The sequence below is a fragment of the Monodelphis domestica genome, chromosome 1 (genome assembly GCF_027887165.1).
Source record: "Monodelphis domestica isolate mMonDom1 chromosome 1, mMonDom1.pri, whole genome shotgun sequence".
In the NCBI taxonomy this organism is placed as follows: domain Eukaryota; kingdom Metazoa; phylum Chordata; class Mammalia; order Didelphimorphia; family Didelphidae; genus Monodelphis; species Monodelphis domestica.
The window spans coordinates 386,160,384-386,187,338 of NC_077227.1; the positions used below are offsets into that span (position 1 = coordinate 386,160,384).

Sequence of the window (26,955 nt, forward strand, 5' to 3'; positions counted from 1 at the left end):
ATCTGTTCCAATTACTGTGTTTTTTACATGAGAGAAATTTCTCATATGAGGCCCAGAGAGGAAATAAATTACATGAGGACCAGAGAAAGTAACTTGCCCAAGGTCAAACAAATAAGAGAATCAGAATTTAAAAGCAATTCTTGACTTCAAATCCACTCCCCTTCAGTCATGACTGAAAAGTCCTTTGTAACAATGAAAAATTCAATACTTTGTGTACTTTGGGGATCCTTTCTCCAACTATGACCTGTTTAATCCTTTAAAATGAGATAATAAAATGCATTTTATGTACTAAGCACATTGATATAGGAAAAACCATCCAATTCTCAGAATTTCTGCAGAGGATTATTTATTGAGGAAGAAAATCAACAAGCACATCTAAAGTTAACATTGATTGTAGTTCAGCCAAATGCTAGAGGGTGCCCCATGGTCAATGTACCAGTTCTATGCTGGGAAAGTGATTGCAGAAAGAACTCTGTTGCTACTGTCCTGTGTGGGGATTCAGCATTTGCCAATATGCTTTAAGGTCAGAGAATTATGGCTTTTCCTGCAAGAGAATCATGTGATTAGGGAGGCAATAACTAATGTTATTTGTGGAAGGATTTGGGATATTTTTGTAATTTCGGGGTAGCAGAATGGCAATAAGAAATTGTCTATTTTATCATATGGATGTAATTATAGTCTTCATTATATGCTATCAGTTTTGTCAAACATACATTGTTCTCCATGTTACCATATTGATACAAATGTAGACAAATATGATAAAAGAAAAAAGACATTCATTCTTCTTTACCATATTGCCCAAAAGTAGGCCACAACGTCTACTAACAAAGTGGTCTAAATTTAGGTTACACTTTTGAATTCATAGAGCATTTTATTAATGCCCTTTAATAAAATACATATTAGATAAAATACTTCCTCCCCACCTACCAACCAATGTTTTCTTAAAACCTTATCACAGTTTATAATGATATATTTCACTATATAATGATTTTTGTTTTCTATTCAAAACCATCCATTTAGGGAAGTGGTTTCTATCAAAGGATTGTTTATATCCAGAGGAATAGAGAATAGGAATATACAATTAGTTATTTTTATTTGAAGCAAGTTTTCAATTATTCATCAAAATATGTTGAATGATGGCCATTCCTATGTAGTCTGAGATATGTTGATCTTAAAAGGGACAAATAATCCAATATCCAGAGTGTGAGAAGGCAACCTAAGACCATGAAGAAAAATAAAGAATCTTCAAATAATACTAAAGACAATTGTAGAAGCCTCGTAGTTAAGGAGAAAAATACCCACACATCCAAATAACTTATAAATATTTTTAAGTGCCTACTATATGACATCACTATGCTAAATCTCGTGAATAGAGAAAAGTGGTAAGGCAGAGAGAGCCAAAATGGTGTAATTAAGACAAGAATTTACCTGACCTTTCCCAAATTTCCCTCCAAATGACTTTAAAATAATACCTCAATGTGAATTCTGGAATAGCAGAACCAAGAAAAGGATGAGGTAAAACAATTTTCATGACCAACTTAGAAAATCAAGAGGAAAAGTGTATTTCAATGATGTGAGGATAGAGTTCAGTCCAGAACAGATCATACCCCAGCAATTCCAAATTAGCAGCAGGCCTTAGGAACAACTAAATTGGCAGTAATGACTTCTGGGTCTTTCAGTCCATGGTTGGTAAGGGGGTCAAACAACTGTTCAGAATGAGATTAAAGGGGATCCTTTGGTGGCACTGGGTGTAGGTAGGATTTTTTACATTGTCATACATGATTCTGGGTCACCATATCTGAATGAAGAGGAGCACAAGCACAGTACAGCAAATAGCTATAGTGGAGTGGGGAACCTGGTCATAGTGTGAGTACAGAAAAGAGTCCTTGTGATGAATCCCAGAGAAGAGCACAAGAGAGGAGAGCAGTGACCACACCTCTCCTGAGAACATACCACCTTAGAGGAAATGAAAACTTAAAGACTCCAGAACAAGCTCTGAAAACAGTAAAACAAAAGGCCTGAAGCTTGGGACAGTGCCCCTTTCACCCTAGGAATAGAGCTTAATTTTAACAAAAAGTTAAAAGTCAATAAGTAGGATAGAAAATAAGCAAATAACAATGACAAAAAATAATATGACCATACACAAATCACTAAGGGAGGACCAAAAGAAACTTAGAAGTCAAAAAAAGTCAAAAGAACTACAAGAAAGTAAAAAAAAGAAAAATAACAAAAGAAAATGGAAATTGGTCTTGGACCCAAAAATAATCCCTAGAAAAATTCAAAAAAAGTTTTTAAAGTCAAATAAGAGAAGTATAGGAGAAATTTGGAAAAGAGAGTAATGCAAGAAAATCATAAAAAAAAATGAGTCAACAGTTTTGTAAAGGAGACATAATAATATTAATAATATTTAAAAAATAGAATAGGCCAAATGATAAAAGAGGCAGCAGTCCACTGAAGGGGATTCCTTAAAAAACAGAATTGATCACATGGAAAAAGATATTAAAGAGTAAACTGAAGAAAAGAACTCAAAATGTAGAACTGGCCAAATGGAAAGGGCAGTATAAAGGCACACTCATGAAAATATTCCCTAATTCCTTAAAAATTAGAATTGGCAAAGTAGAAGCTAAAGACTCCACTTTAGGAACAATAAAACAAAATAAGAGGAATGGAAAAAAATAGAAGAAATGTGAAATATCTCATTGCGGGGAAATGGCTGACCTGGAAAACAAACCCAAAAGAGATCATTTAAGAATTATTTGACTATGTGAAAGCTGAAAATTAAAAAAAAAAAGAGCTAGATATTATATTTTAAGAAATTATCAAAGAAAACTGTATTGCTATCCTAGAATCAAAGAGCAAATTGGAAATTAAAAGAATCCATCCTTTAGCACCTGAGAGATCTCACTAAATAAAAACTCCCTGGAGTATTATAGCCAAATCCTATAGTACTCAGTTCAAAAAGATACTTCAACCATCCAGAAAGAAACAATTGAAATTGTGAAGTCACAGCAGACTCACACAATATTTAGAAGCTTCTAAATTAAAGGATTAAAAGGCTTGGAATATGATTGGAAGGCAAAAAAACCTAGAATTATAACCAATAATTACCTACCCAGAAAAATGAGCATAATTCTGCAAGGGAATAAAAAATAGACATTTATTAAAATAAAGGACTTTCAAAGCATCACTGATAAAAAATATCAGATCTGAATAGGAAATCTGTCTTTCAAATACAAGATTCAGGAAAAAAAAACATAAAAAGGTAAACAGGAAAGAAAAACCTGAAAAGATTCAATAAATTTAAACTGTTAGTATCCTTATATATAAAGATGATGCTTATAATTCCTAAGAACTTTATCAATATAGTTAAAAAGAGTATATATACTCAAGAGATCATGACTGTGAATTGACTATGATGGGTTATCTAAAAAAATAAGGGAAGGAGAAAGAGAGGAGAAGGGTAAAGTACTGGAAGAATGGAGTAAATTATCTAACAAAAAAAAAGAGGTACAATATTTAAAATAGCTCTTTTTCTAGAGGCAAGAAATTGGAAGTTGAGGGGATGTACATCAATTTTAATTGTACATCATTTTACATCATTGTACATCAATTGTGGAATGACTGAAAAAATTGTGGCATATAATGGTAATAGAATACTGTTGTGCTATAAGAAATTATGAGTAGGATGGTTTCAGAGAAAAGATGGAAGGATCTTCAGAAACTGTTGCAAAGCAAAATAAGTACAACTGAGAAAACATTATACACAGTAATAGCAATATTGTACAATGATGAACTGTGAAAGACTTAGCTTGTGACAAAGAATACTATAAAACTCTAGAGAAAGAACTGTTGGAGTCAGATACAGATCGAAATATATAATTTTCCAAATGAGTTTATTTTTAGTTTTATTGGGGGTGTTTGGTTTTATATGAGTATTCTCTTAAAAAAGTGACCAATGTAGAAGTATATTTTGAATGATAATACATGTTTAACCAGATCAAATTACTTACCCTCTCTGAGGAGGGGAAGGAAAGGAAGGAGGAAGACAGTTTGATCTTATAATTTTGGAAAACATATGTTGAAGTAATTACAAGCAATTGGCAAAATAAAATACCTTTGAATTTTAAAAAAGAGGCACAAAAGAGCTTGTAATGTGAACTTGAAGATCTGGGGGAAGGGGGTGGTGGGCAGTACTTTAACAGTACTCTCCTTGGATTTGACTCAAAGAGGGCATAATATCCATACAGTTGGCTAAAAAAATCTATATATCCCACAGAGAAGTAAAAAGGGAAAAAAAAACCTAAAAGAAAAGGATGCTAAATAGAGAAAAGAGGGAAGATTGGGGGAGGTAGTGGTCAAAAAAATACTTTTGGGGGGGATGGGATGAAAGGAGACAGAAATAAGGATAAATCAGGAAATAGGATAGAGGGAAATACACAGTAATAATAATTGAAAATATAGTAAGTTTCTCTGATAAAAGTCTCATTTCTCAAACATATAGGGAACTGAGTCAAATTTATAAGAATACAAGTTATTTCTCATTAATAAATGGCCAAAGGATATGAACAGGCTGTTTTTAGATGAAAACAATCAAAGCTATCTATTGTCATGTGAAAAATGCTCTAAATCATTATTCATTAGAGAAATTAAAATTAAAGTAAAAATTACTTCATATATCAGATTCTCTGATATGATAGAAAAGGAAAATGACAAATTTTGGAGGGGATATGAGATTGCAACATTGTTGAAGTTATGAAAGTAGCCAATATTCTGGAAAGCATTTTGGAACTATATCCAAAGGCCTATAAAATCCTGCATACTCTTTGACCTAGCAATGTGACTACTAAGACTGTATCCAAAAGAGACTTATCAAAAAGAAGATCTATATTACAAAAAAAATTATATCAGCTCTTTTTGTTATGGCAAAAAGTTGGAAATTGAAAGCTTGCCCATCAATTACAGAATGTTTGAATGAGTTATGGTATTAGATTGTGGTGAAATGCTATTGTGCTATAACAAATGATAAGCAGGATACTTTCAGAAAAAGTTGGAAAGACTAACAAACTGGTGCAAAGTGAGCAGAACCAGGAGAACATTGTACACCTCAACAGTAATATATGATGATCAACTGTGAATGACATAAGTATTCTCAGCAATATAATGATCAAAGACAATTCCTAAAAGACTTATGATAAAAAAAATGCTATCTACCTGAAGAAGGAACTTGTATTGATCAAAGTAAAAACATCTTTTTTTTGCTTTCTTTATTCTCTTAGGATTTGTTGTTGTTGTTTTCTTTGACATGTGTAATATGTAAATATATCTTGCATGATTGCACATGGATAAACTTTATTAAATTGATTGTTTTCTCAATAAATGGTAGAGAATAAAGAGAGAGGGATAGATTTTAGAACTCAGTTTTTTTTAAAAATGAATGTTAAAGGGCAGCTAGGTGATTTGGTAGATAAAGAAGCATGCCTGAAGATAAGAGGTCTTGGGTTCAAATTTGACTTCAAATATTTCTTAACTGTATGACCCTGAGCAAGTCACTTAACTTCAGTTGCCTAGTCCTTACCACTCTCCCCTGAAACCAATACTTTATATTGATTCTAGAACAGAAAGTTAAAGTTTATTTTAATAATATGTATGAATGTTAAATTTGTTTTTACAAGTACCTGGAAAAAATATTAAGAAACAGAAAGTCAGAACACAGTCCTTTCCCTCAAAGAGTTTACAATTTAATGGTGCAAACAACATGCAGATGAATGTATACAGAGAAAAAAACAGAAAATAATTAAAAGAAGAAAAGCACAGGAATTGAAGGGGACTATGGGCAGCTTTCTATAGAAGTTGGGACTTTATTGAGGACTTAAAAGAAGCCAGAGAAAATAGGAATCAGAGTTGATGAAGTATGGCATTACAGATAAGATGGACAGTCAGAAAAAAAAAATTCCTTGGATTGAGGGATGGAGTATCTTGCTCTTAAGCTAGCCAAAAGGTCAGTGTCACTACATCAAAACAGTAAGGAGTTTTGAATGCTGAATGAAGCATTTTGTATTTGCTCCAAGAAGCAATAGAGAGTTACTGGAGCTTATTGAGTAGGGGAATGGAGGGGTGACATGATTGGACCTAGTCTTTAGGAAAATCACTTTAGTGACTGTGAATAGATTGGAGTGGGGAGAGACTTGTAATAGGTGGACACAAAAGGAGGATATAACAATGATCATGACATGATATGAGATTGGCCTATAATAGTGTTGGCAGTTTCAGAGACAGAAAGGGGCACATTTAAGAGATGCTGCAAAGGAGAAATCATCAGTCTTCAGTGACAGCTTGGATATGGGGAGTGACAGAAAGTGAGGAATCCAAAATGACTTTTAGATTGTGAAGCTGAAGGACTAGGAAGACAGCACTATGTAATTGGGAAAATATGAGAGTAGGAGGTTTAGGAGGAAAGATAATGGATTCTGTTTCAGACATATTGAATTTAAAATGTCTACTGGCCATTCAGATTGAGACATCTTAAAGGAAGTAGAGATGTGGGACTGGAAGCCAAAAGAGAGATTGGAGCAGGTAAGGCTAATTTGAGAATCATCAACATAGGAAGAAATAATTAAATCCATGGAAGTTGATTACAGCACCATGTGAAATAATACAAAGGAAGAAGAGAAGGCTAAGGACAGTACCCTGAGGGACATCTACATGGAGAGCATGTCATCTGGAGGAATATTCAGCAAATGAAACATAGAGTAATCAAATAAATAGGAGGAAAGTCAGGAGATAATGGTATCCTGAAATTTCAGGGAGAAGTGATTATCAAGGAGAGAGTGACCAACAGTTCAAAGGTTACAAAAGAGGTCAAGGAGAATGAAGATTGAGAAAAGACTATTGGGCTTGGTAACTATGAGATTATTAATTTTGGAAAGAATAGTTTTGTAAAAGTTTATTTAGAAAGTGAGTGGACAGGAAGTAGAAGGTCTCTTTAAGGAGTTTAGCTACAAGGCAGAAGATATATAGGGAGATGATCATTACAACTTAAAAGGTACACAGATTGATTTCCAGAGTAAAGTAAAAAATACAATACCACACACACACACACACCTAATAGACTGAGACATGTGGTAGGACTCGGGCTGACTAGGATTCCAGGGCAAAGGCTGAGCTACAACAGAGTACCTCAGTATCCCCATATGAAGCTCAGGGCTCTGAACTAGGCTGTTAGGGAGGTGACTAGAAGAGAGGAGCAGAGGAAAGGGCCAGCTGGTTATGTACTTTCAGCTTCTGAGGCAACTGGTGAAGATTTGGCCTCAGGGCAGATTATTTTAACAGTTTAGCTTGTCCAGTTTAATCCAGGATACCAACAAAGCAAAGAAAATCTAAGATCCCCTTCAGGGTAAAAAAATCTCATACTTACAGTTACAGCAAACAGAGGGACAAATGTACAGCCCACAAAGAGGGAGAAAGAAAGAAAAAATTTGAGCACACAATAGAAGAAAGAGAAGAAAATTATTATTGAAGCTTCTTTTCAGATAAAGAACATGGAATAAAACCAACAGAAAAGGACCAAGAAACATCAAGCAAAACCTCAAAAAAATCCAACAAATTGGACTCAGTTTCTGGAAGAACTCAAAACATAATTCAAAAACAAATAAGAAAGGTTGAAGAAAAGTGGGAAAAGGATAATTTCAAAAGAAAAATAGGACATCTGGAAACAGAGGCACATGAATAAAAATGAGAAAAGTGTCATAAAAGCCAGAATTGAACAGCTGAAAAGTGAGGGAAAAAAAGATGAAAGGGTTGACTTAAAAAGAAAAAAAAAATAGTTCAAAAGGAAAAGAAGGATCAAAAGGTCGTGGATTAATTTCATTCTTTAAAAATTAGAATTCAGCCTTTAAAAGTTAATGAATTCACAAGCTATCAAGAATCTATAAAACAAAATCAGAAGAATGAAAAAAATATGAAACACCTCATTGAAAAACAACTGAATTGAAAAATAGATAAAAAGAGACAATTTAAGAATAATTGGACTAACCCAAAGGCCATGACCAAAAAATACATAAATAAAGCCTAGACATCATACTTTAAGAAAATATCCAAGAAAACTGCCCTGACATTCTTAAGCATGAAGGTAAAATAGAGATTGAATTGATCCACAGACCACCTCTTACATTAAATCCCCAAATGACAATTCCCATGAGCATTATAGCTAAGTACAATAGCTCCCTGACCAAGGAGAAAATCCAACAGATAGAAAGAAAGAATTCAGATATCATGGAGTCCCAGTTGGGATCTCAAAGGACCTGGCTGCCTTCACATTGAAGGACCAGAAGGCTTAGAATATGAAATTCTGGAAGGCTAAGGAACTGGGTCTACAACCAAGAATCTACTACCCAGCAAAACTGACTATACTTTTTCAAGGGAAAGTATTATAATTTGATCAAATAGAAGAATTCCAAGTATTCCTGAAGAAAAGACCAGATTTCAACAGAAAATTTGAGAACAAAATACAAAATCCAAGAGAAGCATAAATGGGTAAATAAGAAAGAGGAAAAATTTAAGGGCTTCAACAAGGTCAAATGGCTTATACTCCTATATGGAAATATATCTATAATTCTTAACAATTGTTATCATTGCCATAGTAGTTAGCAGAAATATACCAAGATGGTGTGGTAGTTAGATGATTAGGATGATATGCTAACAAAAATAAAAATAAAAATGGGGTGTAGGGGAGGATGATACCAAAAGAAATGGAAAAAGAAAAGTAAAATGGGGCAAATATATCACATAAAGAAGTGTGGGTTTTGGGGGGAGAAAACCAATATAATGGAAGGGAGGAAGAGGTTGGTGACAGGTAATACTTGAACCATACTCTCATTGAAATTGGCTCAGAGAAAGAACTCTGACTACAGTCTGACTACAACAGACTACATTGGGGGTATAGAATTGTAGAAGGGGAATAAGAAATGGGATGGTGGGGAGGAGAGTAATATAAGGAAGGGAAAAGCTGGGGAGGTGACAAAAAGGTCTCATAGTAAAATGGAAATAGAAGGGAGGAGGGGAGTAATATAAGGGAGGGGAAAGAGGGGAGAATGACTAAAAGCAAAACACTGAAGGGAAAGGAAAATAATAAAAAGAAAAAAGTATTAAAGAAGGAAGTCAAAATGGAGTAGGATACCCAGATAGTAATCATAACTGTAAATAAAAATGTGATGAAGTCACCCATAAAATGGAAGTTGATAGCAGAGTGGTTTAAATACCAGAATCCCAGCATATGTTGTCCACAAGAAACACACATGAAACAGGTAGACACACACACAGTAAAGGTAAGAGTCTGGAGCAGAATCTATTGGGTTGCAACTAAGACAAAGAAGGCAGGAGTCACAAGCATGATCTCTTTTTGAATAATAAATCTTTTTCAGAAAATGCTGAAATAAAAATATATTTGATTAAAAGTGACAAGAAAGGAAATTGCATCTTGATAAAAGGGAATATAAATAATGAAGAAATATCAATACTCAATATATATATAAATATACACCAAATGATTCAGCTTCCAGTTTTTAAGGAGAAAATAAAAGAGCTTAAGGAGGAAATAGACAGTAAAACCATTCTAGTGGGGGGGCCTCAACCTTCCCTTATCAGAACTAGACAAATCGAACCAAAAAAATAAGAAAGAAATAAGGGTAGTGAATAAAATGTTAGAAAAAATAGAGTTAATACATGTCTGAAAAAAATTGAATAGACAGAAAAGGGAATATGCCTTCTTTTCTGCAGTACATGGTATATATACAAAGATTGACTCTGTACTAGGGCCTAAAAACATCACAAAGAAATATAGGAAAGTGAGAATAATAAATGCAAATTATTTAAATCATGATGCAATAAAATCATAATTAATAAGAGTTCATGGAGAGGCAAATTTAAAATCAATTGGAAACTAAATAATCTAATTCTTCAGAACTGGTCAATCAAAGAAAATATAAAAAAAAAATACTGATTTCATTGAAGAGAATGACAATGAGGAGACAACATATCAAAATCTATAGGATACAGCCAAAGCAGTACTTGGAAAATTTATATCTCTGAGTGTCTATATCAACAAAATACAGACAGTAGAGGTTAATGAACTGGGCATGCAACTTTAAAAAAAATAGGGAAAAATGAAATTAAAAGGCCCGAGATAAACACTAAAATGGAAAACAAAAAATCAAAGAATAAATTAATAAAATTGAAAGTAAAAGAATTTTTGAACTAAATAACTGAATAAATTGATAATATATTTGGGAATTGTATTGAATTGTATGAACACAACTATAAACCAATTTTCCCAGAAATAAAGCTAGATTTAAACAATTGGAAAATCATTGATTGCTCATGGGTAGTATGGAGCTGGTTCTTTAAAAAATGTATAAAATATATAAAAGTATTGGTGATTCAAATTTTAAAAAGTAGAGAATGAAAAAGGATATATCACTTCCAATGAAGAGGAAATTAGGGAGATTATTAAGAACAATTTTGCCCATTTATATGACAAGAAATATGACAATCTAGATGAAATAGATGAATATTTACCAAAAAATATAAATTGGCCATATTTTTTTAAATTTTATAATATTTTATTTGATCGTTTCCAAGCATTATTCATTAAAGACATAGATCATTTTCTTTTCATCCCCTCCCCCACCCCCAGTAGCCAATGCGTGATTCCACAGGGTATCACATATGTATGGATTCAAACCCATTGCCATGTTGTTAGTATTTGAATTAGAGTGTTCATTTAGAGTCTCTCCTCTGTCATGTCCCCTCAACCACTATAGTCAGACACTTGCTTTTCCTCGGTGTTTCTACTCCCACAGCTTATCCTCTGCTTATGAATAGTGTTTTTTCTCCTAGATCCCTGCAGATTGTTCAGGGACATTACACCTGCCCTAATGGAGAAGTCCATTACATTCGATTATACCACAGTGTATTAGTCTCTGTGTACAATGTTCTCCTGGTTCTGTTCCTTTCACTCTGCATCACTTCCTGGAGGTTGTTCCAGTCTCCATGGAATTCCTCCACTTTATTATTCCTTTTAGCACAATAGTATTCCATCACCAACATATACCACAATTTTCTTAGCCATTCTCCAATTGATGGGCATCCCCTCATTTTCCAATTTTTGGCCAAAACAAAGAGCTCAGCTATGAATATTCTTGTACAAGTATTTTTCCTTATTATCTCTTTGGGGCACAGACCAAGCAGTGTTATAGCTGGATCAAATGGTAGATATTCTTTTGTCACCCTTTGGGCATAGTTCCAAATTGCTCTCCAGAATGGTTGGATCAGTTCACAACTCCACCAGCAATGAATTAATGTCCCTACTTTGCCACATCCCCTCCAGCATTCATTACTTTCCTTTGCTATCATGTTAGCCAATCTGCTAGATGTGAGGTGATACCTCAGAGTTGTTTTGATTTGCATCTCTCTAATTATAAGAGATTTAGAACACTTCTTCATGTGCTTATTAATAGTTTTGATTTCTTTATCTGAGAACTGCCTATCCATGTCCTTTGCCCATTTATCAATTAGAGAATGGCTTGATTTTTTGTACAATTGATTTAGCTCTTTATAAATATGAGTAATTAAACCTTTGTCAGAGGTTTCTATGAAGATTTTTTTCCCAATTTGTTGTTTCCCATCTGATTTTAGTTACATTGGTTTTGTTTGTACTAAAGCTTTTTAATTTGATGTAGTCAAAATTATTTATTTTACATTTTGTGATTCTTTCTATGTCTTGTTTGGTTTTAAAGTCTTTGCTCTCCCAAAGGTCTGACATGTATACTATTCTGTGTTTACCCAATTTACTTATGGTTTCCGTCTTTATGTTTAAGTTATTCACCCATTTTGAATTTATCTTGGTGTAGGGTGTGATGTGTTGATCCAAACCTAATCTCTCCCACACTGTCTACCAGTTTTCCCAGCAGTTTTTATCGAATAGTGGATTTTTGTCCCAAAAGCTGGGATCTTTGGGTTTATCGTATACTGTCTTGCTGAGGTCACTTTCCCCCAGTCTATTCTACTGATCTTCCTTTCTGTCTCTTAGCCAGTACCAAATTTTTTTGATCACTGCTGCATTGTAATATAATTTAAGGTCTTCGACTGAAAGGCCCCCATCATACGTGTTTTTATTTTCATTATTTCCCTGGATATCCTTGATCTTTTGTTATTCCAAATGAATTTTGTTATGGTTTTTTTCTAAATCAGTAAAGAAATATTTTTGGAGTTAAATGGGTATGGCACTAAATAGATAGATAAGTTTGGGTTGGATGGTCATTTTTATTATATTGGCTCATCCTATCCATGAGCAGTTAATGTTCTTCCAATTGTTTAAGTCTAGTTTTAGTTGAGTGGAGAGTGTTTTGTAGTTGTGTTCATATAGTTCCTGTGTTTGTCTCGGGAGGTAGATTCCTAGGTATTTTATTTTGTCTAAGGTGATTTTGAATGGGGTTTCTCTTTCTAGTTCTTGCTGCTGAGGTGTGTTGGAAATATATAGAAGTGCTGATGACTTATGTGAGTTTATTTTGTATCCTGCAACTTTGCTAAAGTTGTTGATTATTTTGATTAGCTTTTTGGTTGAATCTCTAGGATTCTTTAAGTAGACCATCATGTCATCCGCAAAGAGTGATAACTTGGTCTCCTCCTTGCCTATTTTGATGCCTTCAATTTCTTTTTCTTCTCTAATTGCTACTCCTAGTGTGTCTAGTACAATGTCAAATAGTAGAGGTGATAATGGGCATCCTTGGTTCACTCCTGATCTTCTTGGGAATGCATCTAGTTTATCCCCATTGCAGATGATATTAGCTTATTGTTTTAGATATATACTGTTTTTTATTTTTAGGAATGACCCTTCTATTCCTATGCTTTCTAGTGTTTTTAATAGGAATGGATGTTGTATTTTATCAAAGGCTTTTTCTGCATCTATTGAGATAATCATGTGGTTCTTGTTGGTTTGCTTGTTGATGTGGTCAATTATGTGGATCGTTTTCCTAATGTTGAACCAGCCCTACATCCCTGGGATAAATCCTACTTGATCATGGTGGATGACCCTTCTGTTTACTTGCTGGAGTCCTTTTGCTAGTATCCTATTTAAGATTTTTGCATCCATATTCATTAGGGATATTGGTCTATAGTTTTCTTTCTCTGTTTTTGACCTGCCTGTGTTTGGAATCAGTACCATGTTTGTGTCGTAAAAGGAGTTTGGTAGAATTCCTTCTTTGCTTCTTATGTCAAATAGTTTGTATAGTATTGGGATGAACTCTTCTCTGAATGTTTCATAGAATTCACTGGTGAATCCATCAGGCCCTGGGGATTTTTTCTTAGGAAGTTCTTTGATGTCCTATTGGATTTCATTTTCTGATATGGGATTATTTAAGAATTCTATTTCTTCTTCTGTTAGTCTAGGCAGTTTGTATTTTTGTATATATTCATCCATATCACCTAAATTGGTGTATTTATTGACATATAATTGGGCAAAGTAATTTCTAATGATTGTCTTAATTTCCTCTTCATCAGAGGTGATGTCTCCCTTTTTATCTTTGATGCTGTTAATTTGCTTTTCTTTCTTCCTTTTTTTAATTAGATTGACCAGTACTTTGTCTATTTTGTTTGTTTTTTCAAAGTACCAGCTTCTAGTATTATTTATTAAATTAATAGTTCTAGCACTTTCGATTTTATTAATTTCTCCCTTAATTTTTAGGATTTCTAGTTTGGTTTTCTGCTGGGGGGTTTTAATTTGATTGCTTTCGAGTTTTTTTATTTGCATTTCCAATTGATTGATCTCTGCTCTCCCTAGTTTGTTAATATATGCACTCAGGGATATGAATTTACCTCTGATTACTGCTTTGGCTGCATCCCAAAAGGTTTGAAAGGATGTATCGCCATTGTCATTTTTCTCGATGAAATTATTAATTTTTTCTATGATTTCTTCTCTAACTAAACGATTTTGGAGTATCATATTGTTTAATTTCCAGTTAGTTTTTGATTTGGTTTTCCATGTACCATTACTAATCATTATTTTTATTGCCTTGTGATCTGAGAAGGCTGCATTTATTATTTCTGCTTTTCTGCATTTTGTGCTATGTTTCTGTGACCTAATGTATGGTCAATTTTTGTGAATGTGCCATGTGGTGCTGAGAAGAAGGTGTATTCCTTTTTATCCCTATTTATTTTTCTCCATATGTTTATTAATTCTAATTTTTCTAAGATTTCATTCACTTCTTTTACCTCTTATTTACTTTTTGATTTGATTTATCTAAATTTAATAATGGTTGGTTTAAATCTCCCACTAATATGGTTTTACTGTCTATTTCTTCCTTCAGTTCTCCTAGTTTCTCCATTAGAAATTTGGGTGCTATATTATTTGGTGCATACATGTTGAAGAGTGATATTTCCTCATTATCTAAAGTCCCTTTTAACAAAATATAATTACCTTCCCTATCCCTTTTGATCAGGCCTATTTTTGCTTTGGCTTTATCAGATATCATGATTACGACTCCTGCCTTCTTTCTGTCAGTTGAGGCCCAGAAGGTCTTACGCCATCCTTTAATTCTGACCTTATGGGTGTCAACCCGCCTCATGTGTGTTTCTTGAAGACAACATATGGTAGGGTTTTGGATTCTAATCCATTCTGCTATTCGTCTATGTTTTATGGGTGAGTTCATCCCATTCACATTCAAAGTTATGACTGTCATTTGTGGACTCCCTGGCATTTTGATAACCTTCCCTAATTCTAACCTTTTTTTCTTTGGCTCTACCTTTTAGTCCAGTGATTTGCTTTAAATCAGTCCCCCTTATCCCCTCCCTTGATATGTTTCCATTTTTAGTCCCTCCCTCTCCCCCCTCTCTTTCCCTCCCCTTTTGTTTTCCCTCTCCCCCTCCCCTCCTTTGTTTTCCCTTCTCCCTACCCTTATTGGTAAGATAGAATTCAAGATCCCAATGGATTTGGATATTCTTCCCTCTCAGAGTTGATTTCACTGAGAGTAAGGTTTAAGCAAAAACTATCTTCCACTCCTTATAAGAGTTTTCTTTCCCTCCCCTTCCCGTATGAGTCTTTGTGTGAGAAAGATTATTCTATTTGGTCTTTCTTTTCCTTCTATTTACACATTACATTTTCCCCACATGTTAGTATACATAGATTGATATAAATGTAGTCCTTATAGAAGAGAGTTTGAGTAAAAGAAGAAGATAAGATTTTTCTCTTTTTCCCTTTCCTTCATATTCACCTTTTCAGGTATTCCATGCTCTTTGATTTTCGATATCAAACTTTCCACAGAGCTCTGGTCTTTTCATTGCAAAAACTTGGAAATCTTCTATTTTGTTGAATGCCCATACTTTCCCTTGGAAGTATATAGTCAGTTTTGCTGAATAGCTGATTCTTGGTTGAAGACCCAGCTCTCTTGCCTTTCTGAAAATCATGTTCCATGCCTTACGATCATTCAGAGTGGAACTTGCAAGGTCTTGTGTGATCCTGATTGGCATTCTTTTATATCTAAATTGTCTTTTTCTGGCTTCTTGTAGGATTTTTTCTTTTGTCTGAGAGCTTTGGAATTTGGCAATTACATTCCTGGGAGTTGTCTTTTGGGGGTTTAGTGTAGAGGGTGTTCTGTGAGCTCTGTCAGTGGCTGTATGGCCCTCTTGTTCTAGAATCTCTGGGCAATTTTCTTTAATTATATCTTGTATTACGATGTCGAGTTTGCTGTTTATTTCTGGCTTTTCTGGAGGTCCAATTATTCTTAAATTATATCTTCTCCCTCTATTTCCCAAATCTGTCACCTTGTCAGTGAGATAGTTTATGTACTCTTCTAATTTCTTGGCCTTTTGGTTTTGCTTTATTAGTTCTTGTTTTAAGGCCTGGCTTTCCTTTTCAGTTTGTCATACTGGTTTTGTAGATGCATGAATTTCTTTTGCATTATTTCCCACTTTTCCTCCCAGAAGGCTTCCATCTTTTTGATCATTTCTGATTCACATTCTTCATGGGTTTGTAGAGAGTTTCCATTTCCTTTGGAAGGTTTCAGAGTATTTGCTTGTGTTTCTTCTTCTGTCTCCTCTGTGTTTTGTATTTTTGCTCTATAAAATGTGTCCAAAGTTGCCCCATTCTTCTTGTTTCTTTTGGAATTTGGGGGCTTTTGTACTTCAGTGGAGTTTGCCATCTCTATCTGAGTGGGGAGGATTAGCTTTCCTTATCTCTGTCTGGAGTTCAGAGGTTTTCGCCCCAGGCAGATTGTCTTTTCTTTGAAGTTGTTGTTCTGTCTTCCTGGGGAATCCAGGAATTGCTGGTGTGTCCCTGGGTTGAATTGAGTATGCCCTGAGGCAGGGACCTGAGACTGGGATGGAGGGATCCAGCCAGGGGGTTATAAGCTCCCCCCATCTCTCTGTTTCCCTGCTGTCTGGGTGCCCCCTCGACTGGGTCAGGTTGTTTTCAGGATGTGGCCTTCAGAATAGCTGGCTCCCGAGGCCCTTTTCCCAGCCCTGAGGATTGCTGTTGTTCCACACGACCCTGCTCTCTGAGGGGGAGGGGCTGTGGCTTCCCAGAGCTCGGAAGGCTCCTCCCAGGGGGTTATGAGCTCCCCCACCCCTCTGTGTTTTCCTGCTGTCTGGGTGCCCCCTCGACTGGGTCAGGTTGTTTTCAGGATGTGGCCTTCAGAATAGCAGGCCATGGGGCTCTGAGCTTGCCTCTGCTGCCTCGGACTCGGCGCTCTGGGTTGGGGGGGATGGGTCCTAGGACCTTACTTCTGCCTACTTTAGGTTTGAGTGGTCTCGGGTTCTGGCTTTTGGGGGGAGCCGTACCTTTTGATCCAGGTCCAGGTCCAGAAGGAGTGTTCCCGGGGTCTATGCTGTTGATCGTTTTGAATTTCGAGGTCCCAGGAGCATTTGGTTTGAGATCGGTAAGGAAGGGTTTCAGGAGATCTGAACTTTAGCTTTCTCTAAGCCGCTATCTTGACAGGAAGCCTCTAAATTGCCCATATTAACAAAAGAGGAAATAGAATATTTATATAATCTCATATGAGAAAAAGAAGTTGAACAAGTCAACTCCCTAAGAAAAAATCCCCAGGGCCACATAGATTCACAAGTGAATTCTATCAAACATTTAAAGAACAGCAAATCCCAATACTATTCAAACTATTTGACAAAATTTTATTAACAACCAAACTAACAAAAATCACATGATTATCTCAATATATGCAGAAAAAAGCCTTTAACAAAATACAACACCCATTCCTATTGAAAACACTAGAAAATATAGAAAGAAAAGAGCCTTTTGTCAAAATAATAATCAGTATTTATTCAAAACCATCAGCATGTACACATATCTTCTGCTATGGGGACAAGTTGGAAGCCTTCCCAAAAAGATAAGGGCTGAAGCAGGGATCCCCATTACCACCACTGCTACTTAATATTGTACTAGAAATACTAGTGGTAGCAATTAAAGATAAAAAACTGAAGAGATTAAATCACACAGTGATGAAACTAAACTATCACTCTATGCAGTTGATATAATGGTGTACATAGAGAATCTGAGAAAATCAACTACAAAGATAATGGAAATAATAACTTTAGCAAACTTGCAGTGTACAAAATATAACCACATAAATCATCAGCATTTCTCTATGCTTCCAACAAAACTTAGCAGCAAGAGATGGAAGTAGAAACTCCATTTAAAGTCACTCTATAAAATATATCTGGGAACCTATTTGCCAAGACAAACTCAGGAACTGTATGAACACAACTATAAAACACTTTTCCCACAAATAAAGCTAGATCTAAACAATTAGAAGATCATTGATTGCTCATTGGTAGTATGAGCTAATATAATAAAATGACATTCCTACCTTAATCTACTTATTCAGTGCCATTCCTATTAAACTACCAAGAAACTTTTACTGAATTAGAAAAAAATATAACAAAGTGCATCTGGAAGAATAAAAGATCAAGAATATCAAGGGAACTAATGAAAAAAAAAGTTAAGGATGTCGGCCTAGCAGTACTAGATCTCAAACTGTACTTTAAAGCAGTGATTATCAAAACAATATGGTATTGATGGAATAGACTTGGGGCAAATGACTTTAGCAGACTAGTGTTTGATAAACTCAAAGATCCCACCCAGTTTTTGGGACAAGAAACCACTAATTGGCAAAAACTGCTCAGAAAATTGGAAAATAGTATGGAAAAATTAGGCTTAGATTAACATCTCTCACCCTAGACCAAGATAGATTCAAAATGGGTAATTGACTTAAATATAAAGAGGAATATTATTAGAAAATTAGTTGAACATAGAATAGTATACCTGTCAGATGTATGGGTAAGAAAAGGAATTAAGACCAAGTAAGAAATAGAGAACATTACAAGATACAAAATGAATAATTTTGATTATATTAAATTAAAAAGGTTTTGTATAAACAACACCAATGAAACCAAAATTAGAATGGAAGCAACAAACTGAGAAAAAAATTTATGACAAAACTCTTTGACAAAAGCCTAATTTCTCAAATTTATAAGGAGGTAAGTCTAATTAATATACAAGAAATCAAGCCATTACCCAATTGATAAGTAAGTGGTCAAGGAATATGCATAGGCACTTTTCAGATGAAGAAATCAAAACTATTAATAATCACATGAAAAAGTGATTTAAATTCCTTGATTAGATAAATGCAAATCAGAACAACTCTGAGGTACCACCTCATGCCTAGCAGAATGGCTAATATGACAATAAAGGAAAAAAATAAATGTTGGAGGGAATGTGTCAAAATTGCAACACTAATACATTGCTTGTGGAGTTATGAATAGATCCAACCATTCTGGAAGGCAATTCAGAATTATGCTGAAAGGCCTTTAAAAGAATGCATACCTAGTTGGTAGCCTAAAGAAATAATAATGAAAATTGTTTGTACAAAAATAGTCATAGCCTCATTCTGTGTGGTGACAAAAAATTGGAAAATGAAGGGATGACCCTTGACTGGGGAATAGCTGAATAAATTGTGGTGTATTATGGTGATAGAATACTATTGTGCTCTAAGGAACAATAAACTGCTGGATTTCTATATGAATTGGAAAGACCTCCATGAATGAATAGGGAGCAAAATGAGCAGAACCAGGAGAACATTGTACACAAAAATTGAAACATTATGGCATGATCAAATGTAATTTACTTTGCTACTAATAGAAATGCAACTATCCAGGACAATCCCAAGGGACTTATCTATATTGGGAGAAATAACTGTAGGAGTAGAAATACAGAAGGAAAACATATGATTCATCAATTGTTTATATAGGTATAGGATGAGGTGTTTTGGTTTTTAAAAGATTACTTTATTACAAAAATGAATACTATGGAAATAGGTGTTGAATGCTAATACATGTATAATCCTGTGTAATTGCTTTTCAGCTCCAGGAGTGAGGAGGGAAAAGGGAAAAGGAAAGAGCATGAATTATGTAACTATAAAAAAAATACCTAAAAATAAATGAATATTTTTATTTTTTTAAAGAAAAGAGATTAATAGATTAAATAAAATGCCTAGGAGTGTAGATGCCAAAAACAAACTCATAACTACATGAACATAATTATAAAATTATAAAACTTTTTTATAAAAATAAATTTAATAAAAATATTTGGAGATATAGCAATTGTTCACTGGTGGGCAAAACCAATGTAATTAAAATGATGATCCTACCTAAACTAATCAACATAGTCAATGTCATCCCCTTGAATTAGAAATTATTTGATTAAACAAGAAAAAATTAAAAAAAATTCATTTTGAAAAACAAAAGGTCAAGAATATCAAAAGAATTAATGAAAAAAATATCAATGAAGGAAGTCTAGCAATATCAGATTTCAAACTGTATTACAAAACAGTATTGTTTTGTTGGGAAATTGTTGGGAAAATTATAAATCAGTCTGGCAGGGTCTAGAAACTAGATATAAATCAATATTTTATACAAGTTACTAAGATAATATCATTTATCAAGATAATATTAAAATGGATGTGACCCAGACATGAAGGTAGTTAATTATAATTAATTTGGAGAATCAGAGAACATCTTGGCTATCAAATTTGTGGGTAGGAAAAGAATTTATAAATAAACAAGAAAGAGAAAACACTATAATAGATAATCTTTAATAAGCTAAATTAATTTTTTTGTATAAATAAAATGAATATAGTTAAGATTAGGAAAAAATTGTGAAAAATACAGATAACCTTTCTCAAATGGAGGTCTCATATCAAAAATATATAGAGAATTTTGTCAAATTTATAAGAATATGACCCATAGTGTGAGAGAGATGGCCTGGGAGAGACTGAGAGATCAAGGTCCTATAGATGAAAAATAGATTTATATGAAGAAGGCAGAAGAAGAGATGAAAAACCAATGTTATGTTGAGATGAGATTTCAGAATTCCTGGACATGGAGGTGGCACATTTGTGGGTGACAGCAAGATCAAAGGTATGACCATCTTTGTATGTGGCTTCAATGGAATGGAGTAGCTCAGGGAAGGTGAGTAATTGAAGAACTGAGGATTTAAGGAATTTGAGAGAGAATCAATATGTGAGTTGAAGTCCCTTAGTATGAGAACAGGAATTGGGGAGGAGAGAAAAATTGTAAGCCATTTGTTGATTATATTGAGGTATTTTCTATTTTAGAGCAATATAGGATAAAATCTTATAGAGGAAAATAAATCTTTAATGGAATAGAGGTCTTTTTAAAAAAACAAGATTCCTGATGATTCTATTCTGTTTGGGTGAACTGAAAAGAGAAATACACTGGGAGAAAGGGGAAGGGAGAGGAAAAAAGGGGAAATTATTTCATGCTAAAAGGTGCTCACAAGGAAGAGTTTATACAATGGAAGGAATGCTAGGGTGGGGAGGGGCTGACATTTGAACCTCATTCATATCTGAAATGCTTATAGAAGTGAAGAATACATATTCAAGCAGTGTTTGGCACAGAAATGCATCTTACCTGAGACGGAAATAAAAGAATAAGAATCTCAAGGGAATCAATGAGTAACAAAGGAAGCCCATTGGTATGAGGTTTCAAACTATATTACAAAGGTGTAATCATCAAAGCAACTTGGAAACTGGATGAGAATCAGACAAGCTGATCAGTGGAACAGATTAGATATGCCCAAGTATAGAAACAAAGGATGGAAGATATACCCCAAAGTTTCAGCTACTGGGGCAGGAACTTTTTTGTTGTTCTGTCTTTTCAGTAATGTCTGACTCTTCATGATCCTATTTGGGGTTTTCTTGGCAAAGATACTGGAGTAGTTTGTCATTTCCTCCTCTAGCTCATTTGGCAGATGACAAACTGAGCCAAATAAGATTAAGTGACTTGTCCAGGATCACAAAACCAGTAAGTGTCTGAGGAGAGATTTAAACTCAGAAAGATAAATGTTCCTGATGCTAAGTGTAGTGTTTTATCCTCTGAATCAACTAGCTTCCCTTAACAAAAGTTGCTTGGAAAACTGAAACTGGAAAGTAATCTTGGGGAAATTAGAATATCAAAGAAATCAATAAAACAATGTGAAAGGTGGTCTAGAAATACCAGACCTCAAATCATAAATCTCAAATTCTAAAAAATTGTGATAATCAAAACAATTTGGTTCTGGATAATAGATAAAAAATTAGAAATATAGTGAATGATTAATAAGATAGATTAGATACCCAACACCCACAAGTAAACAAGCAGAGTAACATAGTAACATGTCTCAGCTTAAAAGGCAAGAATACACTTTCACAAAAAATGCTGGGGAACCTGTAAAGTAGGTTGATAGAAACTAGATATAGACCAACATCATGTACCCTATACTAAAATAAGCTCAAAATGGGTATTTGATATAAACATAAAGGGTAACGTAATAAATTAGTAGACTATAAAAGAAATTATCTTTTAGATCTATGGTTGGGGAAAGAGTCTGTGACCAAAGAAAGAGGGAGAAATGTTCACAGGAGATAAACTATATAATTTTGATTACATAAAATTGAAAAGCTTTTGCACAAACAAAACAAATGTGGCTACATTAAAAAAAAAGGGTATTGGGAAAAAAATATTTGCAAGTTTCTCTAAAAGAGGAATCATTTTGAGGAATTGCAGAGAACTGAATCAAATTTACAAGTAAAACAACTATTCCCAAATTGATGAATGGTCAAAAACTATGACTACAAAATTTTCAGAGCAAGAAATCTAAGTTATCAACAGATATATGAAGAAATTCTCTAAATCACCAGGAATTAGGGAAATCCAAATTAAAAGAACTCTGAGGTTCCATCTCATACCTATCATATTAGATAAATTAGCATAAAAGGGAAAAGACAATTGCTAGAGGTGATTGTAAAAATAGGTAAACTAAAATACTGTTGGTAGAACTATGAACTAGTCCACCTATTATGTAAAACAATTTTGAACTGTGATCCAAATGCCATTAAACTCTGCATACTAGATTTAAAACTTAAATCTATATATACTGCTATTAGGTCTATACCCTAAAGTGAACAAAGAAAAAGGAAAATAAATCATATGTAAAAATATATATATATATATAGCTTCTCTTTCGTGGTGACAAAGAATTGGAAACTGGTGTGATGTCCAATAATTGGGGAAAAGCTGATCAAACTTTGTATATGAATGTGATAGAATACTATTGTTATATAAGAAACGATGAAGGGAATCATTTCAGAAAAAAAATAAGATTTTTGAACTGAGGTAAAATGAAAGAAGCAGAACCAAAGAACTACTTTTACTGTAATAAGTTATTGTAATGATAACCAGCTTTGAAAGACTTCCTAGGGACAGCTGGGTGGCTCAGTGGATTAAGAGCTAGGCCAAGAGATGGGAGATCTTGGATTAAAATTTGTCATCAGACACTTCCTAACTATGTGACCCTGGACAAGTCACTTGACTACCATTGCCCAGCACTTACTGATCTTCTGCCTTGGAACCAATCCACAGTATTGAGTCTAAGACAGAAAGTAAAGTTTTTTTTTTAAAGACTTCATACCTCTCATTAACACAATGATTAATCACAATTCCAAAGAACTTTGTGATGATATATGCTATCCACCTCCAGATATAGAACTAATGGACATAAAGTGAAATTTAAAGCACATTTCTTCTCTTTCTTTTTCTTTCTTCCTTTTTATTTGAACATGGCTATTAATCAAATTTGCTTTTCATGATAAAATGTGTGTGTGCATTTGTAGTGAATATTGTTCTTGACATCCAAATGTGTGAGGGAGAGGGAGAATTCAGAACTGAAACTACAATTGAATTATTAAAATGAAACCAAAAAAATACAAAAGAACAATGTGGGATTTATCAAGGCATACAGTAATGTAGGATGTATTTATATTGGGCAAAATATACACTGCTCCCTTAAAATGTAATTTTTTGAAGAAGAAAAGATGTATGAGTATATACCAATAAATAACTACTTACTAGGAAAGTTGGAGGTCTTAGGAGCAAGGAGGTAGGTTTTCTAAAACTACATGCCAACACTGGGGCAAGAAGCACTGCCAGAAAATTAACAGATTAGCAGAAGAATTAAAAAGAGGTCATTACCAGACCTCAAATTTCACACTCAAACTCTGCCTCTTGTGAATGGAGTCTAAGAACACAATACAAGGAAGTCAATCACAATTTGATTATATATTATATTTCTATTTTGTATGAACCAACTTGGGGGAGAAATTCAGTATATATTCATACAGATGAGGTATTTTTGAATTTATTCTTCCTTCATAAATAAGTCCCCATGAAGTTAACTTGGTCTGATGCATTTATAAAAGGGGAAATTGGTAGGTAAAGGCAATGTAGAAGTTGAGAAAAAAGCAGCAAGTGATGGAAATCATATTAGGACTGCTGAGAGCTTAAGTTATTAGTGATGGCATTAGGTGGTTAGGCCAGCAAAGTGAAAATACTTTTATTACAATTATTCCTTCACTGAAAAGCACTGCTTGTGGTTCCCCAAACTCCATCCTGATGGAATCAAACTCTCTGCTTAGGGAATGGTTTATAAAGATAGTGAAACCCACAGGATATTCAAAGTGAAAACCAATGTGGAGAAAGCCAGCAGGCCATCATCTTCCTCTAGAACTGATAAAGGAAACAGGAGGCTTAGCCCCATCACCATCCAAACCCTATAAGAAGGGATCTCATTACCTGCTATTTGTTCATCTTAATACTCACACAACAGCATTGCAGAAGGAGCATTTGTTGGCATAAGTATGGTCATCTGAGCCACAGTGGGGCTTATGTTCCATAGTACAGGCAATTTGTTCTTTTGGGGGGCAATCAATCTAGATGTCTCCCCCCCAAAAATATAAAAATTAGAAAATCATAACCACATAGAATTGAAAAGGACAAAAGAGTATATTGTAGGTCAATCTACCCACTATATGATTCTACTTTTTAAGATCCTTACCATGTGGTCATTCATGATCTACATTCTGGTGATGGCAGGGTAACCATCCTCAAGCCATATAGCTCCATCACTGGATTGTTTTAACTATTAGGAAGCTAGTTCTTGTATTGAGTCAGAATCTGACTACCTGTAATTTTTCTATATTGCTCTTTGTTTTTGCCCTGTGATAAACTAGAAAAAAAATCACCACCACCACCACCATCATCATCTCAACCACCACCACCATTGTCATCTCGACTGCCACCACTATCATTATTATCATAACAAATATTGCTTACTCTTACAAGGTATTGTGCTAAATACTTTATAAATATTACTTCATTTGATCCTTACAACAATCCTGATAGGTAAATACTATTATTATCCCCCTTTTTTAAGATGAAGAAACTGAGGCAAACAGAGATCAGATCGCTTGCCCAGAGTCATACAATTAGTAATAGTCCAAGGCCAGATTTTAAGTCAGATCTTCCTGACTCCAGCCTGAGCACTTTATTCACTGTGCTATGATAATGATGATGATGATGATGATGATGATGATGATGATGATGATGATGATAACTAGAATTTATATAGCTTTTTAAGGTTTGCAAAGTGCATTATCATTCTATCCCCAAAGAAGCACTGAGAAATAGGTCCTATTAATGTCCTCATTTTATAGACAATGAAACTGTGGCAGAAATAGGTTAAGACCAGGGTTACACAATTGGTAAGTATCTAAGAAAGAATTTGGACTCAGGTCTTCCTGATGCAGATCTGATTATCTATCCTTTGATTCTGTCTTCCGTATGAGCAAGCCTTTGAATATATGAAGGCAATCATAATGTACTCAGTAAGTCATCTCTTCTCTAGGATAAATGACTCCCATTCATTCAGATGTGTCTAATGGTCTGATTTTGAGGTCTTGTTTAGCTGCTCTACAGTTTACTTACTTTGTGATATAATCCTCTGATTAATAAGCTAGGATAATAAATTCCATTTATCACCAATCCAGGCTAAAAACCTCTGTTCTTTCCAGATTAGCACTATTTGCAAGATCTTATGTGGAACCATCTATGCTTTATAGTGAGGTATTGAAAAATAACAGGAATAAAAAGAGTAGCAGCAGTAATTTCTTAGATTCTTAGAGTATTTTAAAGATGAAAAGGTGCCTTTTTATGTTTATTGGCAGGGGTGGAGTTAAGTTACCTAGTCTTTCTAAATCTTAGTTTTCTCATTTCAAATTATATGATCCTTTAAAAATAATTAAATAATTAAACAGCAAAAATAGATACATAAATAAATATGTATATAAATGAAAAGCTCTTGTGAATTAAAGAATATAATCATTGTTCCTATATTACCTTTGAGGAAAACAAGACTAAGAAATTTCAGGTGAACTCCCCAAATTAACAGCCAAATAATTATCTGAGCCAGAATTTAAATAAAATTAATTCTGATTGGCTACCATCAGGAATTTGATTTTTTCTTTAACAATTTTATTTAATACTACAGATGTCTTTTTTACCTAATTTTTACTATATATTATGGTGGTGTGCATTCATGATAGGGAGCTGCATTAGTGAACACAGATTGTATGAATTGGATAGAACCTCAGAAGTCATTAAATTGAACCCCTATTGTGAAAGTGGAAATTTTCTTAACATTTTCTATGATTGGTTCCCAATCTGTATTTGAAGGAACACAGACAAGGGAACCCATCTTGCTTAGGAGCTGATAGAATTATTGGGCAAGATTTCCTTATATTAAGCTGATACCTGCTTCTCTAAAAATTTTAATCATTGCTTGTAGTTGATTTCTACGTAGAGAAGCAGAAGAAATCTAATAGCTCTTTTCTATGTAATCATAGGATTTATAGTTAGAATGCCCTTAAAGATCAACTAGTCCAAATCCTTCATTTTTAAAGAAATATAGAATAATTTTATAAGTTCTCTTTCAGGTCACAAATGTAGCAAGTATCAATTTAGTACTTACAGAATCTCAGAATTAGAAGAGACTTCCCAAGTTTATGTAGGTCAACCTTAAGCTGAACAAAACCCTTCTGCAAATGACTTATTATTATTACCTGGAACACCCAGAGTACGGAAGAAACCATTATTTATTACTTTTCTCTCTTTGTGAATTTTTGAGTTTTGAGTTTTTGTTTTAAAATTTTGAATTCCAAATATTATACATGATAATCTCCCAGTTCTTCTCAATTCATTTTGCAATAGTTCATATAGGTCTTGCCATATTTTTCTTTCTGTTTTTCTGGAACCACCCTTCCCCCTTGTCATTTCTTATAACAATAGTTCTCCATCAGAATCATGTGCCACAACTTGTTCAGCCATTATCCAATTTATATCACCTCAATTTTCAAATCTTTCTCACCACAACAAGAGCTACTATAATATTTTTGCACATATAGATCCTTTTCTTTTTCTTTTGATCTCTTTATTGTGGATCGTGTACTGGATCAAATAGCATGTACAGATTTATAACTCTTTAGGCATAATTCCAGATTATTC

At 34.1% G+C, this 26,955-nt stretch overlaps 1 protein-coding gene across 13 annotated transcripts in view; it reads right to left on the reverse strand.

Moving 5' to 3' along the window:
* Nucleotides 1–329: 329 nt before the first annotated feature.
* Nucleotides 330–26,955, reverse strand: part of LOC103103493 (ovomucoid-like) — a 56,600-nt gene continuing 29,974 nt past the window's right edge. For 7 of the 13 annotated variants that reach the window (XM_016428559.2, XM_016428554.2, XM_056811618.1 and 4 more), the window contains 3 exons: nucleotides 24,217–24,334; nucleotides 23,467–23,540; nucleotides 330–544 (listed from right to left, as the gene is read on the reverse strand). In XM_016428559.2, coding sequence (XP_016284045.1) covers nucleotides 533–544; nucleotides 23,467–23,540; nucleotides 24,217–24,334 — 204 coding nt within the window. In that variant the 3' untranslated portion in view covers nucleotides 330–532. The remainder of the gene's footprint in view (nucleotides 545–23,466; nucleotides 23,541–24,216; nucleotides 24,335–26,955) is intronic. The other 6 variants (XM_056811621.1, XM_056811622.1, XR_008915184.1 and 3 more) reach the window with 3 other exon arrangements.